The 15,407-nt window shown below is 36.5% G+C and overlaps 1 protein-coding gene across 4 annotated transcripts in view; it reads right to left on the reverse strand.

Annotated features, from left to right (window-relative positions):
- KAT6B (lysine acetyltransferase 6B) overlaps positions 1-15,407 on the reverse strand; it is a 106,241-nt gene that overhangs the window by 32,407 nt on the left and 58,427 nt on the right. The window contains exons 6-11 of one of the 4 annotated variants that reach the window (XM_084290548.1): positions 12,516-12,571; positions 10,590-10,711; positions 8,504-8,619; positions 6,409-6,550; positions 3,177-3,338; positions 642-735 (exon numbers count right to left, since the gene is read on the reverse strand). In XM_084290548.1, coding sequence (XP_084146674.1) covers positions 642-735; positions 3,177-3,338; positions 6,409-6,550; positions 8,504-8,619; positions 10,590-10,711; positions 12,516-12,571 — 692 coding nt within the window. Of the gene's footprint in view, positions 1-641; positions 736-3,176; positions 3,339-6,408; positions 6,551-8,503; positions 8,620-10,589; positions 10,712-11,639; positions 12,572-15,407 lie in introns of all 4 variants that reach the window. The other 3 variants (XM_084290547.1, XM_084290546.1, XM_084290549.1) reach the window with 3 other exon arrangements.

The raw sequence follows: 15,407 nt of genomic DNA on the forward strand, positions 1-15,407 counted from the left end.
TCCTTGGATAATTTTGTTTGAAGTTTCACTACAGCTTTAAGGTTTGGGGGCTAACAAATCTATATTTAAACAATTGTTCCTAAAGCTTTCAAACAAGTCAAATCAACAGCTCAGCAAAATAAATCAGCAAGAACAACCATGAACATCTACACTTTTCCGTAACAATTTCCACTAAGTTAAAGTCATGCATTTTAAGACAAAAAACAAAATACATTCTATGTGGCAATTCTTCAGCAAAAACAGTTCTTTAGCTAAAAGAAGATGTAAGTTAGAAATATTAGAATGTAGAGAAAGCCTTGGACTAGTATCTTCTTAAGCTTTAATCACAAATAATTGCCTCTTTTTATACTAATGAGCAAGGCAAAATGGAAAGAAATTTAGACAATTCATTCGGGGTAATAGCTTTGTGAGCTAATATTACACTGCTGAGAGATCCATTCTCAATTTCCTGGAGTACAATAACAGAGCAGCAGTAAGTTATTCACTTCAGGGAGCTTTTCTATCCTATGTAAATATAAACAGAAATCCCATCATCTATTGACAAAAAACAAAGCAAGTTAAATAAAGTTTTACATGTTACCATTTTTTACAATAACCATCAGCTCCTTGGATCACAAATGTAAACAAAACACTTCACTTACTGAAATCAATAAGAAACCTTCCAAATCCTTGCCTTTGGTATTGGGGCATGATCATTATGCAGGAGACATTGTACTTCTGCTGGCAAAGCTTTTCCTGAGGGAAGGAGAAACAGATCAAGTATGTCAAAGCAGTGCTGAAGTGGGCAATTGCCTGCACCTGCCACTACTATCCTTTTAAAATATCCCAATAAGGTGAACAGATGCCTGGGGTCAGTACCAAAGTCAAATAATTCAATGTTAATATTTAATTATAAGAAGGAAATATCAATCAAACATACCCTTCAAAATATTTATTTTTACTAGTTAACTACTCAGCACCTTTAAAATTAAATACATTGTCTAAACAGCATAATGAAGGTTAAGTGCAATAAAGGAGGAGAACAGGGAAAAGGGAGATATTTTCATGCTTCACTGACCTTTCTCTCAAGGATATAAAAGAGGAAAATAACATCCATACACATGGTGAAGTTGCTTTTTCTGCAATTGCTACACTGACTGCTTGCTGGTTTCCACCTTTGTCTTCTTTGAATGAATATTGGGGGAAACAACCTATATCCACAAAACTAAGTCATGCTAACTCTTTCAAAGCTTCTCACCTGAATCCAAATGAAGGCAGAACGCTCCAAATTCAGAGCTCTTTCAGACAAAGTGAATTCATATGACATAGGCAGTGGATGCAAATATTATACTGACTGTTTAAAACAACAGAAGGAAGAACCTTAACTAGGAAGCTGCTCTAACAGTACAGCTTTTAGGCTTTAGTTCCTTTAGAGTTTACTGATAAAAAGGAAGATCCTTAGAGTGTTGTTATCTTTAAAAGATTACAGAGAAAACAAAAAATCAGCACTAGGTAGTTTTGAGGAAGACCAAATAAATCAACTAAAGATATCCAGGTCAGCATAACCAACAAGAAGTCGGGGCCAGCACACTGGTAGTTTAAAATACCACCTATTATTTCAGCTTCCACACATAAGATGACACCAGATCAGTGATGACACCGACAGGACCACAAACCTGGTTTCCAAATATTTCTTCAGACATGAGAATAGAGAACCATGTCGTACTTCTGTAGGTTTCTTACTTTCTATGGTATAATGAATCCTGAAGTATTATTTTTTTCTGCATGGGTTTCCAAACTCTGTTCAGGATCCCAAACTCTCAAGACCACAGCTAGTATGAAGTACACATCCTGCCAACATATTTGTACTCAGGCAAGCAAAGCCAGAGCACATCTGCCAGCAAGAACACACATACAAACACACGCTTGGAAAAAAAAGGGTGGGGGGACAGGATGACACAACACAAATTGAGTGCTTAAGTGAAATTTGGATATGACTTGAACATTTTTTCTTATATTATGGTAGTGAAAGCATTTGTGATCATCAAAATGGACAAACAGACTGTCCGAAGCAATAGGGGTAGAGTGAGGAAACAAAATGCATCCTTGCTGAATAGTCATTCAGAAGAAATATCAGGAGAGATTAATCTGGACACCTGCGGTATCTAAACCTATTAGATAAATACTTGCCAATAATGAGTTGACATGTTTGGATTCCACAAGAACTTCTAGCTAACATAAGATGGAGTAAATTGTGCCTATCAGTCTGTTTTTCAAATCTCAACAAGACCCACATCTCAGAAGACAGAAACCCCAAGAGAACGTTGCGCAGCATGCAGGTACTCTTAATTTTTAGTAATTTTTAGACTTCTTAAAGTTAGCATTTTCATATAAATGATTTTTTAAATAAAGGAAATTACATACTGAGGGAGGAGGTGATGCTAGAGACCACCAAGTATTGCATTTCTAAGTAACTATATACCGATTGATCAAAATTCTTACAGACAAGTAGACAATTGAATGTTTTTCTAGTTGCAGGCATATCTGATTATCTTTCACCATTATTTTTGTTAGCATTTGTCATGACAGTCCACAGAAATATTTTTGGTCTACAGCAACAACTACTGTTTTAAAATTCCAAGCAAAGCCACAAGCAACAGACATCTACTCTAAAAGAGACATCCATCATAAAAGTTAGGCTTGTGTTCTTATGCTCTGTGCACTAAGTAGCTTCATTAGATTAGACTCTATGCAAGAGAGAAACAAAGATGAAAACAGCCAACTGTTTATATCTAAATAGACAGCTTGAACTGCTTACCAGTGCAGCCATGAAAACACATGGAAATGAACATAATTTCAAATACTTAGCACTTTCAGAAGTTAGACTTAGTATATTATTGCAAAACTGATGGGGAGGAAAAAAATTGAATTTTTCAACTATACAATATAAACCACAACACATTCAACAACAAAAAAAAATAACAATGCATATGGCTGATTGCACATACAATTTCTCAACTTGCATCTTTTTTTTTTTTTCTCAAAGATAGTAGTAGTAGATTTGGGACAAATATGTACATTCCATTTGAGATCCATAAAGAGAATTATAAGTTTCTGAACCAAAATCATCTTTGCTGTTGACACAAAAGATAGTGGGAAAGTACAAATGTTTAAAATATATACATATTTTCCTTTACCTTTGAGAAATATCCAACTAAATGGCATCCTTTCTCATCATTTTTTGTAAGGACATAGAAGAGGAATGGTTCAACATCATAATACAAGGTTTTGTGGTCCAGAAAGAGCTTAGCTAACAAACAAAGGTTCTGACAATAAATTTTGCTCACGTTTCCATCAACCTAGAAAGCAAGACAGATGCAGTTACTTCCAAAGACACCAGTATGTTAGAACAAAACAGCTTCTTGTATCAACCATATCCTAGAAGGAAACATGAATAAGGTAGCATTACAAAAAAAAAAAAAAAAAAAAAAAAAGTCAAGAGAAGACGCCCCTGCTTCTTGTTAGATAAGAATTATTGAACTAGTACTAATTACTTTGCATTTGTAAGTATCCTCTGAGGATCTGGTTTTATTAAACAAAGTTACTTTTTAATTGTTCAAGTAAGACTTACCTCTTTCACTTACTTCTTGAGACAAAATGAACATGACTGGCAGACAACAAAAATGCGCTATTGAAAGTTACATTAAACTGATTTGCAAGAAGGCTGCGTTGTCCAGCACACACACCAAAAATAAATAAATAAAGAAAATCAAAGACAACGAAGCTCATTACATTGAATCTATAAGGTGTAAGTCCAATGAACAGGCTGCTGATTTTGTATCAAACATAGCTACGTTTTGAATAAATTAGACAAGACAAAAATTCTATGCTAGACTAAAACACTACTGAGCAAGAGAAGTAAATTTTCAGGCTAAGTGCTACAATTAGTCTAGGTATGTTATGAGTGTAAAGAGTCAAGCTGTTATGCAGACAGCTACAGAAAAGCCAGACATACATGCAGAATTCCTCGATCAATTAGTCACTCCCTGAAAGGGAGGGTTCAAAGGCAACAGTCTTTTTGAAATAATCTTAATGGAAAGGTTTGCTTGTACTGATGTTCTTTGATAAAGTCATTGTTTATACTTCATTCACAGAGACAGCCAAACGGTATGCACACAGTGCTGAAAAAGAAATCATGTTCTACTTCGTTTCTAGTTAGAATCCTAGTTATAAAACTGAGTAAACTCCCAACCTTTTGGATCTATTTAGGGACTTCAAGGTTACTGCTGTATAATACTTGTGTTATCTGGATTAAAGAAAGAACAATTAATGGACAGCTACGGCTAATAAAGGCATTAGAATAAACTTCATATAGCACTTGAGAACGTATCAAGTACACTAAGCTCTCATGCAACTCACTCCATTGTCCATTTTTTTCCTTCTTTTCATGTTTAGTAGCGAGCATGCAAATTAAGGAGAACATCAACCAAGTAAAAATCATCACTGAATAAGCCACAAGTCTGAAAACCCAAATTATGTAAGATATCGTTTTCAGCAAGAACGTCTGTAGAGAAATGCAAAAAGACTCCTTAAATGGCAGGCAAACACAGCTTGTTCATCAGCTTCAAATAGAAGTAGAAAGAAAAAGAAGAAAAAAAAAAAAGACTAAAACTCCAAAAGGAAGCATCTGTCAAACTTCCTTGGCTACAATGTAGTAGTAAACTGTGTCAAAGCCTTCTCTCAAATCTGTCAAAGTCATGCTCTGAGCAGGGGTACATAAATCTTAAATGCCAAAGTCATTTATATTTCTCTAGAAAACAGAGAACACAAAGGAAACCACAAACCCTTTATCCTGCCAAACAGAAAATGGATGCACAAAGTTCATTAAAGTACCTATGAGGAAAGACATGATTCGATGAGTAAGTTTCTACAGTTATCAGAATAATAATAGAAGCTAACCTTTGAAATAAGAACAGCTATTTCAGAAGTCTTAATGTAGGTGCTTATTGAAGTACCTCAGAGAAAGGGGTAAGAGCAGTGGAGAAAGAGTCCGGACATTCCTTTCACATGCATCTTGTTTTCCATGTGTTTTGTGTGTGTGTGTGGTTTCCTCCCCACCCAGAGCTGTATTTTACTTTATTTTTTTAAGAACTTTTTATTCATGTGTTGGCAGTAGCTAACAAAAATAAAACAAACTGGAAAGCAGAATTTGCCTATTGCTGTATGCTGCACAAGTCTTAACACCTGCTAAACAGAGAAAAGGTTAATTATTCTAGACTGACAGGACAATTTCTGTTTTTAATAGAAAAAGAATTAAGCCTGTTTACAACTTAAGTCTTTTGCCAGCAAATCTACACTCTTTAGAAAAATTGCTCAAGACAGGAAGGAAACAATCTTGATGCAGATAGCTAATTTTCTTTAATAGCATAAAAACAAATAGGTTAATGAACCAAACTTCAAGATTTTCATTTAAGGACTCCAAAACTGCATCTACGATTGTTTGATCAGACAATGGCAATTATCAGGCACAATAGACATTTATACAATATGTAAACACAAGTTTCAAGTAGAACCTGTAATACCTACAATTAAAAAGAAGTTGGCAACATACCCATCTAAATATTGAAGCTGTTTTGCTGTTGAAAAACAAGTCCTACTAACCCTGACAGTCTGTTCTCTTAATGTGACTGGTAACAACTCTTGAGAAACAGCCACATGCAGGTTAATGTGTAGCATGCCTGCAGTTATTAAACGTATGTGACATACAAGATTTCTGCTGTTCAAGATATCCTTAAACTTTCCAATACTTTTAAGGAAGTAGTCCCCCATGAAAATAGGTTAGTTTATAAAGGGCTGTGTGCCCACAAGCCCAACTCTGGACTTTCAAAACTGAAGGCAACTTGTTGTGGCCAAAGTTGGACTGAACCTCCATCATCCAACCAGGACATTTCATGTTCAAACATCCAGAAGGAGGCAAAAGCACTTAATTATCATTTGTATTTCTAGAACAGTGGGTAATAAGCTGCATTGCTTGTTTTTATACCTTGGAAGAACCTACTTGATGCTTCACAGTGTCTCTACACCTAAAATGTATAAATTGCTAGAAATGAAAGGATGGAAGGCACTTCTGCTGACAAGGAAAAGACAATCCAGTCAAAGAGCATCCATTGCAGTCCATTCTAAGATGTATGCTATAAAAGCATTTCAAAGGGCTGAGTAATTCATGAATTACAGATAAAGAAAGTAAGAGTCATGACAGAATTTGACACGGTGGAACGGGACGGGGAAGATGGGCTTGTTTTTGCAATGCAATAAGAATCTCTGAGGAAGTGCTTAAGTATGTTAAAGTCTCCATGCTATTGTTCTACAACTGGTCTGTAATGTCTACCAAACAATTACTTTCAGAAATCTAAACTTGGATACACCTACCTCAAATACTGACAGGTCATTTCTTCTGTAGATTTCATTGGCTGGAGGATGAAACCAGCCACACTTCTTTGAGTGCCTTAACAAAATGTTTTTACTTTTCATGTATTTAAGACAGAATTCACACAGGTAAAGCTTTGGTAGTCTGCAGAAAAATTAGAAAAATATTTCATTTTTTAAAAATATTAAGTTCTGTAAAAAGAAAAGTTATCACAAAGTGACATGCTCCTCTTTGCCCAGTTTATTATAAGGTACCCTGAGTAAATGCTGCTTAAGTTTAAAAAATAGATTTAATAATATTAATTAAAAGTATCACTACATTACAGGGAATTATTAAGCATATACATTAGCTATTAGAAAAAAAGATAGGAGCTCAATCACAGTGAATCTGATTCAACAGAGTGTGACTGTGGTCAGCTATTTTGTGGTACAACTTTAGGTAAATCCCTGTGATTTGCCCCTTCCCACATTCCAAAGTTTTCGCTGTGGTCTCCATCAAAGCAAGCACACTGGAGTCATACCTCAAATTTCATCTTTTTTCTTCCAATAAAGACAAAGAGGACACACAGCAGAATACAAAGAATTTCCTTCCTTTTAATTTTCTTTACTTTGGATATGGGGAAGATATATAGGAAACAATTATCTTCCTAATACTTCAATGGGAAAGCAATTGTGGTAGGATTATAATCCCCCACCCTTGCCTACGTTATTTCTTAACCAGAGAAGCCTGTCTAAACAGACCATATGTGTGAAAAGTCTCCCTTCCACCTATGTCCATGAAACAACGCATCCTAGATGATGACTATTCTTCCAAGGAGGATTCAGTTCAGACAAGATACAAGTAACACATATGCCTCACATCAGACAATGCTGACAAGCGTTCTACATACCACAAACTGCTCCTTTCCAATGAGTTTTGTGGCTATTAACCTCAATTTTAAAATTATTGGAGCAGTGGATTATATCACAATGTTTTAGAGCAGAGGAAAAACAATCTGCTGTGAAGATACTGGCATATCCTGGGATCATAACCATGGTTTGCATGATTACAGGATTCTAAAAAAGTTTATCAACAACATAAAAATAGTTTGAAGTGTTCATTCCATGATGTAATCCCACTGCAGTTAGGGCCAAGAACTGCCTCCTACAAATGATATCTCATTGTTGTCTTGTACTAACAATTATTCATTATCATGCCTGTATGTGGAATTAATTTGCTTGATGTAACACATCTCTCTCTCATAATATGATATAAATTGAGGGATTAAAAGAGTAACTGATAAAGATTAACACTATAAAGGCATTGGTAATAACAGGAAACATGCTGTTTACACTTTTTTTTTAGCCCTTGTTTTTTGTATTATCAACTGATAACACGTCCCTCATTCCCACTATGCCACAATGCTAACACCTAGGAACGAGAGGGAAGGAGAGAAAAGGAAGCTTACATTAATGCCATGCAAAGGCTTTTTGAAACAGACCATGTAACTTGGTTGCCTGCTGGAGTAGATGTCTTGAAGAAAATATAGTTCTGCAAATTTCCATGTGTACCACATATCCAACAGATTCATGAAATATGCTTTTTCAGTACATGACAAAATCAGCAGGAATCTACTGAGCACACATACTAGTTCATGCTCTCTGCCTGACTGAGGTGTCCTAGCACAGGCAGCCAGAAATGGGACACTGTTGCCACACTTGCCTCACTTTGACTTTATTTATCTAATATATGCAGATTTCTTGGTCCTTAAAAAAGAAGAAAGTTAACTTCTGGATGACAAACAAGATTAACTGCTCTAAATGGCCACAAGTTAGGCATTCCTGGTTTGAAGTTGTTAAAAAGAAAATACTAATACATGCTACAAAGTTAATGTTTCCAGCAGAACTGGAAAAAATGGCATTTTTAATGCATCTTTGATTAGAACTAGTAGAAAAAGAAAGACAACTCCTTGATCTCCCTTATAATTACAAAAGCATATCTGCTCTTCAAGTTACATGAGTAAGTTACAAACAATTCAGAAAAGTAAGAAAGTAAATCACAATTATCACATTAGAAAAAAAATCAAAACAATATATGTTGATTTTGATGACTTGTTACCTTGCATATTCCTGTGGGTAAGGTGAAGAGTACCAGGTCTGTATCTCATATTTTCCAAACTCAATCACTGAGGGGTATCGCCCACTTGTTTCACCAGTGTTTTTACACCCAATTTTCTGTCAGGTACAATAAATGCAAAATACTAGTTATAAAAAAAGTTAAAAACAAACAAACAACAACAACAACAAAAACTTATATTTGTATCAATTTCACCCAGTGTGACAAACCTAAAGTATTCAAATGTCGCTTAAATTCTTCCAGCCCAGGCAGAGAACAGAGTTTGCAAAAAGCTAGATATAAAAAGGGAACATTCCTTTCAAGGTGCCAAACAAACCCACAATCATGAAGTGAGGTCAGTAGTGCTTACAAATAAGCACACAGAAATAGATGATGAATGGCCCAGCCAAAGAAGAGGCACAACTGCCTGAATCCTTTTCTGCAGGATCTAGTGGAAGGACTTTTCTGCAGTCCTGGTTCAACCCCTAAGCCATTATCTTGTCAAAACAAGGAAAGAGGAGGGATCAGCAGAACCTTTCTGGAGGTCCATAGGATTTGACCTCATAACTGTCCCCAGTATACTAACATATGCTGTTCTCAGCTAACATACTGAGATTGAACTGATCAGAAAATGACTGCTAGACTAAATACAAAAACAAAATAAAAATGGAAAAATAAGTAATTTAATTGCCCCCAATTTCAGCAATCTTGTCTCATAACATTTTTGGACTGCATGTGAAAGAAATAAATGAGGAGGAGATGGAAACCGTTTCCATGAGCAAATGGAAACACAAACTAATCATGAAGTTGATTCTTTAAACTTCATTTGAATTTGTTGGTTAACACACTCTGAATTCAGACTGTGATAAGGATGTCACATTGACCTATGGCAAGTAACATCGGTTCTCTTACTTTTAACATGAAAAACAAATTAAGTGACTTGCATTGCTAGAAAAAGCACTAGACATAATGGTTTACTATGCAATTTTATAAAAAGCAGCAGTTGAAGCATTACACGCACCTCCCTTCTGACCCAGGTTCTCAAAGACACTGGTTGCTTGAAGGGCAAAATCTCCTCATGATTGACTTGTGAAGAGCTTCTTGCAACTTAGAAGCCTACTAGGCTTGCTCATTTCATTGACAAAGAAATTTAAAAGCCTCTTTTGCAAAAGGAAGATTCAGCTGCCATATCCAACTTCCTTGGTAAAGAAAACCAGCTCAGTCTCAGCAAGCTTTAGATTACCAGTACGTACCTTAAAGAAGAGCATTAACACTAGCTGGTATAAACAGTTTTAGTCAGATTTAACTCAAGCATTTTTACTACTAGAAGTCATCTATATTCAAACTCAAAGTGTGTTAAATAGTGGGGCAAAATAAAGTCATGAGCTCACTAAATCGCCTTGCCTTCTACCAAGCAGTATTTGTTGGGAGGGGCTTAAGTTTTCATAGTGGCTGCTTTCTCTGCACTGGACATCAAAGCACATTCTCACAGACCATCATCCCCTCAGTCACGACCATTATTTCAGCTGTGCTTAATCTCTATGTTTAATCAATGGTAGTCTTGTGTCCAAAATGCTCAAGGATGTCTTTCAAAATCTATCTGAAGTCTCACTTACCTGACCCATTCCATGCCCTTGTCTCTAATCTAGGAGACTTAAGCTGCATATACACTACCTCCCAAATTATATTTACAATAAGCATGACGCAGTAGGTCAAAAGGATTTTATTAAAAATGAGAGAATATGAGAATGAAAGTAGTTTTAATTTACGTATGTAACTGCATTTTATGAGGGAGTACAGTGATATGACAAGGGGTAATGACTTTAAGCTAAAAAATTGTAGGTTTAGGCTAGATATAAGGAACAAATTCTTTACTATGAGGGTGGTGAGGTACTGGAACATGTTGCCTAGAGCAGCTGAGGATGTCCCATCCCTGGAAGTGTTCAACACCAGGCTGGATGGGGCTTTGAGCAACCTGGTCTGCTGGAAGGTATCCTTGCCCTTGGCAGGGGGTTGAAACTAGATATCTTTAGGGTCCCTTCCAACCCAAACCATTCTGATTCTGTAATTTCATTCAACATAGTCTTACCTCCAGGGAAAGCTCCCGAGCCTGTTTAAATACTTCCAAATCCTCCTGCGTAACTGTGTCCTTGCTTCCCACCAGAAATACATCTGTATTTTCTTGTTTGATGCTTAGTTTGATTTCAGTATCTGTTATTTAAAACCAGCAAAAAGTTTATTCACAGACATGAAGATTACACATGCCTTACCAAAGTGTTGCTCCTAAATAGGATTGTAGCAGTTATAGCTGTTATGATTTCCCATTTTGACTAAATTTGGGATTATAAATAACAGAAATCAATCTTTCCTCTCTTCTGGTTCTGTAGTATGCAGTTGCGTAAGCAATTTTTGCTATTTGCTTGTCTTTCTGTCTAAGGCTTTACAGTCCAGTTCTACTAAATTAGTTTTGAACCTCATAAAAGGGAATATATTCTCTCATTAAAACTATGCCACTTGATAAATTTCGGGATATTCTACAAGGATATTCTATTCGAATAATAAAAATTAGAGAAAAACTTTCCCTTAAAAGTTGGAGACCAATGCTAAGCTAAGTGTACATTCAAACGTCACCAGTATATTTTTTTCTTAAATAAAAGTAATTATTAAAAAGGTGGTTTACAGCAGTACAGATCAAGTGTTGTGGAGACTGTAGCAGGATGGAATTGTTCATGAAAAAGCAATGGAGCAGAGGGAAATGAATTGAAATGCCCACCATTATAAGCACTGACAGCACACAATCATAATGACAGCACTACTGCCAGAGAAAGGGCAGGGGAAGAACAAGGAAGTAGCATGAAGTGGCTATTCATGCGGTACTAAACAGCCATAAGCAACATCATGAAGGCATTTGGGGCTCCTAATGTCACTACAGATGCAAAAAAATAATAAAAAGGTGGTGTGGTATTAGTCAGAAATAACATTTTGGAGGTTTAGTCAGCATTAGATAAAAGGTCAGCTTTGTCGCTTTTGTATGAAAGTGAAGTAAGAATAAGAGAAATAGCTAAGACCTATGTGACAAAATAAGAATTTTGGTTTTGGACGGGACGCAGGTTTGGTTGGCGCTTTGACCTTTGCTTACCATCATCCTGATCAGGTTTAATTCTTCCGTCTGCCAAGCTCCCCTTCCCTGGTGAGGGGGTCCCCATCTGAGGGGTCACTTTATACTTTAATCTGCCTAGAATCCTGTGCTTTTTAAGGAAAGTTGTTCTCTTGAGGTGAGCAATTGCTTTAAAAGCATGTCCTCTAGACACACCCCATCCAGAAGTACAGGCACGAGAAATAAACCTACTCCTAACCTCTTTCTTTCCATAGAAATGGCTATTAGATTTTGAAGTAGAAGATAATTCTGGTTTACGACGCATACGCTTGGGCGGTGCATAGCTTGGGTGTCCCTTTTTTCGAGACTGTCCCTGAGCAGTATAGATATGAGAGAGTCCATCAAAGAGTCCCTTTAGCTGACTATTACTAGGAAGACTACTAAAGGAGGGTGCGCTTGACTGACTGGAAGAACTCTGGGGAGAGTTAGAAGAAGTAGAAGTGCTGGATTTTTGTGAACTGGGGCTCTGACCAGAGATGGGGGTTGGGGGTAGAAGTGAAGAAGGTGGAGGTTTTAGCTTTTGTGTGGTACCTGTAGCCAACACAAGAGAAGTGCATGACTGTTTCTGAGAGACCTTTTTCCTTGGACGATAGTGCTTTGAAAAGTCTATTATTTCACCTCGTGATCTGCGACCATCAGGTGATGGTGTAAAAAACTTAGTAAGGCCATCAATAAGCCCTTTGGTTTTCTTGTTAACTTTAAGTGTAGAGGCAGATATGTAGGTGGAGGTGGTGGTGATTTTGGTGGTGGCACCAGGCCGAGTGGGGTCTGTAACAGGCAATCTGCTGCTTGAATCCTTCACAGATGCAGCATGACCAGATGAAGGTGTGGTACAGACTTTAGTCTTTTGACCCCTACCAGGTGACCCCCTTCCTGTGAATGCATTCACGGATCCTTCATCACTGGTTACAGACCTATGCAAAAATTTGGAAAACAAAAATCAGTGTTAAAAAGACACAGCTACTGCCAAATAGCACTATACTTTATACAAATTACTTATGCCACTATACTTAATCTTAAAAAAAAAATTAAGGACATATGCATTTTTAAAGTAATTCACGCTATGATGCAACACCCAACTTTTTCTCTCCCCTCCCCACCACGTTTCTTTTTTTCTCTGTTTAAATAAGGTAGTCCACTGTACATATGAACAGATGCTGCTCAGATAGCAAGATCTTCCTAGTATACAACCTCTCCATCTACTTTCAGGCATGTTAGAAAAGTGCATCTTTGGAGAAAAATATTAATGCACTGTGCTTGAGCACAGTAATGGCTTCATCACAATAGAATTTATTATATAAACAAAGAAGATGCTCATATGCAATGTAAATAAGTTAATGCATACCAAAACATTTACTTAAACTGTAGAGAAAGTCTATTAGTTAGCAATACAGTCAATTTTCAACAAACTGCTGTTTTTGTCCACACTCATTTGATAACATATGTCAACGCTAGCAATAAAAATTACCACCTAAGACATAAAAGAAAATTGAGGTCATTTATGGAGAGCATTACAACAAACCCAAACAAATGGCCTTTTTTCTTTTTTTTTCTAGAAATTTGAACAACAGGGGAAAAGAAATCACCATAAAGAAGAAAGATCAAAACCATAAGAACAAGCAATGTTTATAGAAAAACCACAAACCAGTCAAGCCTAACATGGAAGATGTTAAGAAAGAAGAGTGGTGACTGCTACTTGAATGCCAGGAAGAAAAAGGGCATGGTGAAAGGCCAACACTTGTGACAGCAGAAGTACAGGTTCAGCTGGTTGCTAATGACTAAAGAGATGTGCAACACTGAAGGGCAAGCTGGAGAATAAGTAAGTATATAGAAACTGAATGTTTAAAATTATTTGGAGTAAGAGAAATAAATATCAGGAGGCATGATCAAATGAAAAATCCAAACAGAGCTATATAGTTGCATCAAATGCTTCCATTCCCCCTTTCCATCCTGCTCTTTGAAGTTAGCTCATTTATTTTGCAGTGAAAAGTTCTCTTTCACAGATTTTGCCTTCTTAATTGAGATGCCGAAATAATTAATTCCAACAGGTTACTTCTAATTAGAGATCAAAGAGCCTGGGGCTACCATCTGGTATGCTGAACTCCAAGGGCCCACCAGTTTAAGAACTGGCCCTTTTCTACTCACACATCCTTACATTTGGGTAGCTCTTAGGAGGCTACAAAACCAAAAACTTAAGTCTTTCAAATCCTTTGCTGCTGCCATAAGCTTGTGTCCATAACAAGACCTACTCTCACTACCACATGTACTGGCCTTTGGCACTAGTGGTGACTAACGCACGTGTTTTTAGTTAATCCTACATAGTAATTTGCCTGTATAGTATGATTGTGAAGGATTTCCTACAGACAATCAATAGGCAGATGGTTATTCTAGGATACCCTGACAGATTCTTTGTGCTACACAAAAAGAATCAAGTGGCATTAGCTAATCTTGCTTTATTTCATGTGACCGCTCACATTTATGTACGACACTGCTGTCTTCTGTACATTACTATCACTTAAGTAGGATTCTATGAGGACACATCTCTGCTCTTACCCCATCTCCTAACTATTGTTTTTCCAAAACAAAATTACTTCATGTAGATTAGACATTGCAGTAGTAGAAGCGTGCCCATAGTAATGCAAGTATTTTTACAAAGAAAAAAACTTCCCTAAGTACTAAACTAACATGCTCATGTGGTTCATTTGCTACAAAGAAAAGAAAATCTGTATATTCATAATCATAATCCAACATTACAGGGACTTTAACATCCTTTAACACAGCATTCACATTAAAAGCCATAGCTCAGAATTTCATCATCAAAAGCTAACAGTAAAACCCCCACAAGCTTTCCAACTTTTCCTTTACATGTATGTGGAATGAGGGGAAGCAGAAATACTGTATCAGACAAACATTCCTGCTAAACCCACTGTGGAATGCATAAATCAAGGACAAGTTTTTAGAATTCTCAAAGGGATAAACACAAAGGTGTAGCGATAAACAGAGGGAGATGCACACACAAGGAAACACAACCATTTCACCATGTAAAAACACTGAAAGGTGTATGGCTATTTCAATGACTTTTAAATACTTATTTAATTGAGAGAAAGGAGAAATAAAAGTTTTTGATGCATTCTTCCTTTATGAGCATGTTCTTATGATCCATTACAACTACACTTTTGACTTTGATATAGTGCCATGCTTCCTCCTAGGGTTCCTACCCAGAACTTTTGAACATGGACCTAAAGGAAAGATGAGATCCTGACATAAAGAGAATAAATATATAGATAGCAAGCTGCACTACCAAGTACATCAACATGACTATTATGCTGTACTTGAGTACTGCCAGTATTTACTTTTTTTTTTTTTCTTTTAATATATGTATGTGTTTCCCCTTTTACACGTTGACTCCACAAGTTCTTATTTTGCAAAATGCAAGGTTTTACAGCAGCTAACACACAACTCCGAAGTATACCAGACAGGTTTAGACTGTAGAGAAAAATGGTTGGGTAACAGCCACATGACAAAACCAGTAGTAGACAGAGGCAGAAAACCTTTCAGCTGCTGAGTTGACACAGCCAAACAAACTTAAATAGGAAGAGAAGGAAAGCACATATGGACAGAAACATGAAATGGAGGGCAACATGCTACTGAAATTAACACAGAATCTGTTCTTGTTTAAGACTGAGTGTAAAGACAACTCAGCATTTTAAACTACTTTTTTTTAAAAAAGTCCTCCAACCAAGCCTTAAG

The sequence above is a fragment of the Netta rufina genome (genome assembly GCF_964035555.1).
Source record: "Netta rufina genome assembly, chromosome: 7".
Lineage (NCBI taxonomy): Eukaryota > Metazoa > Chordata > Aves > Anseriformes > Anatidae > Netta > Netta rufina.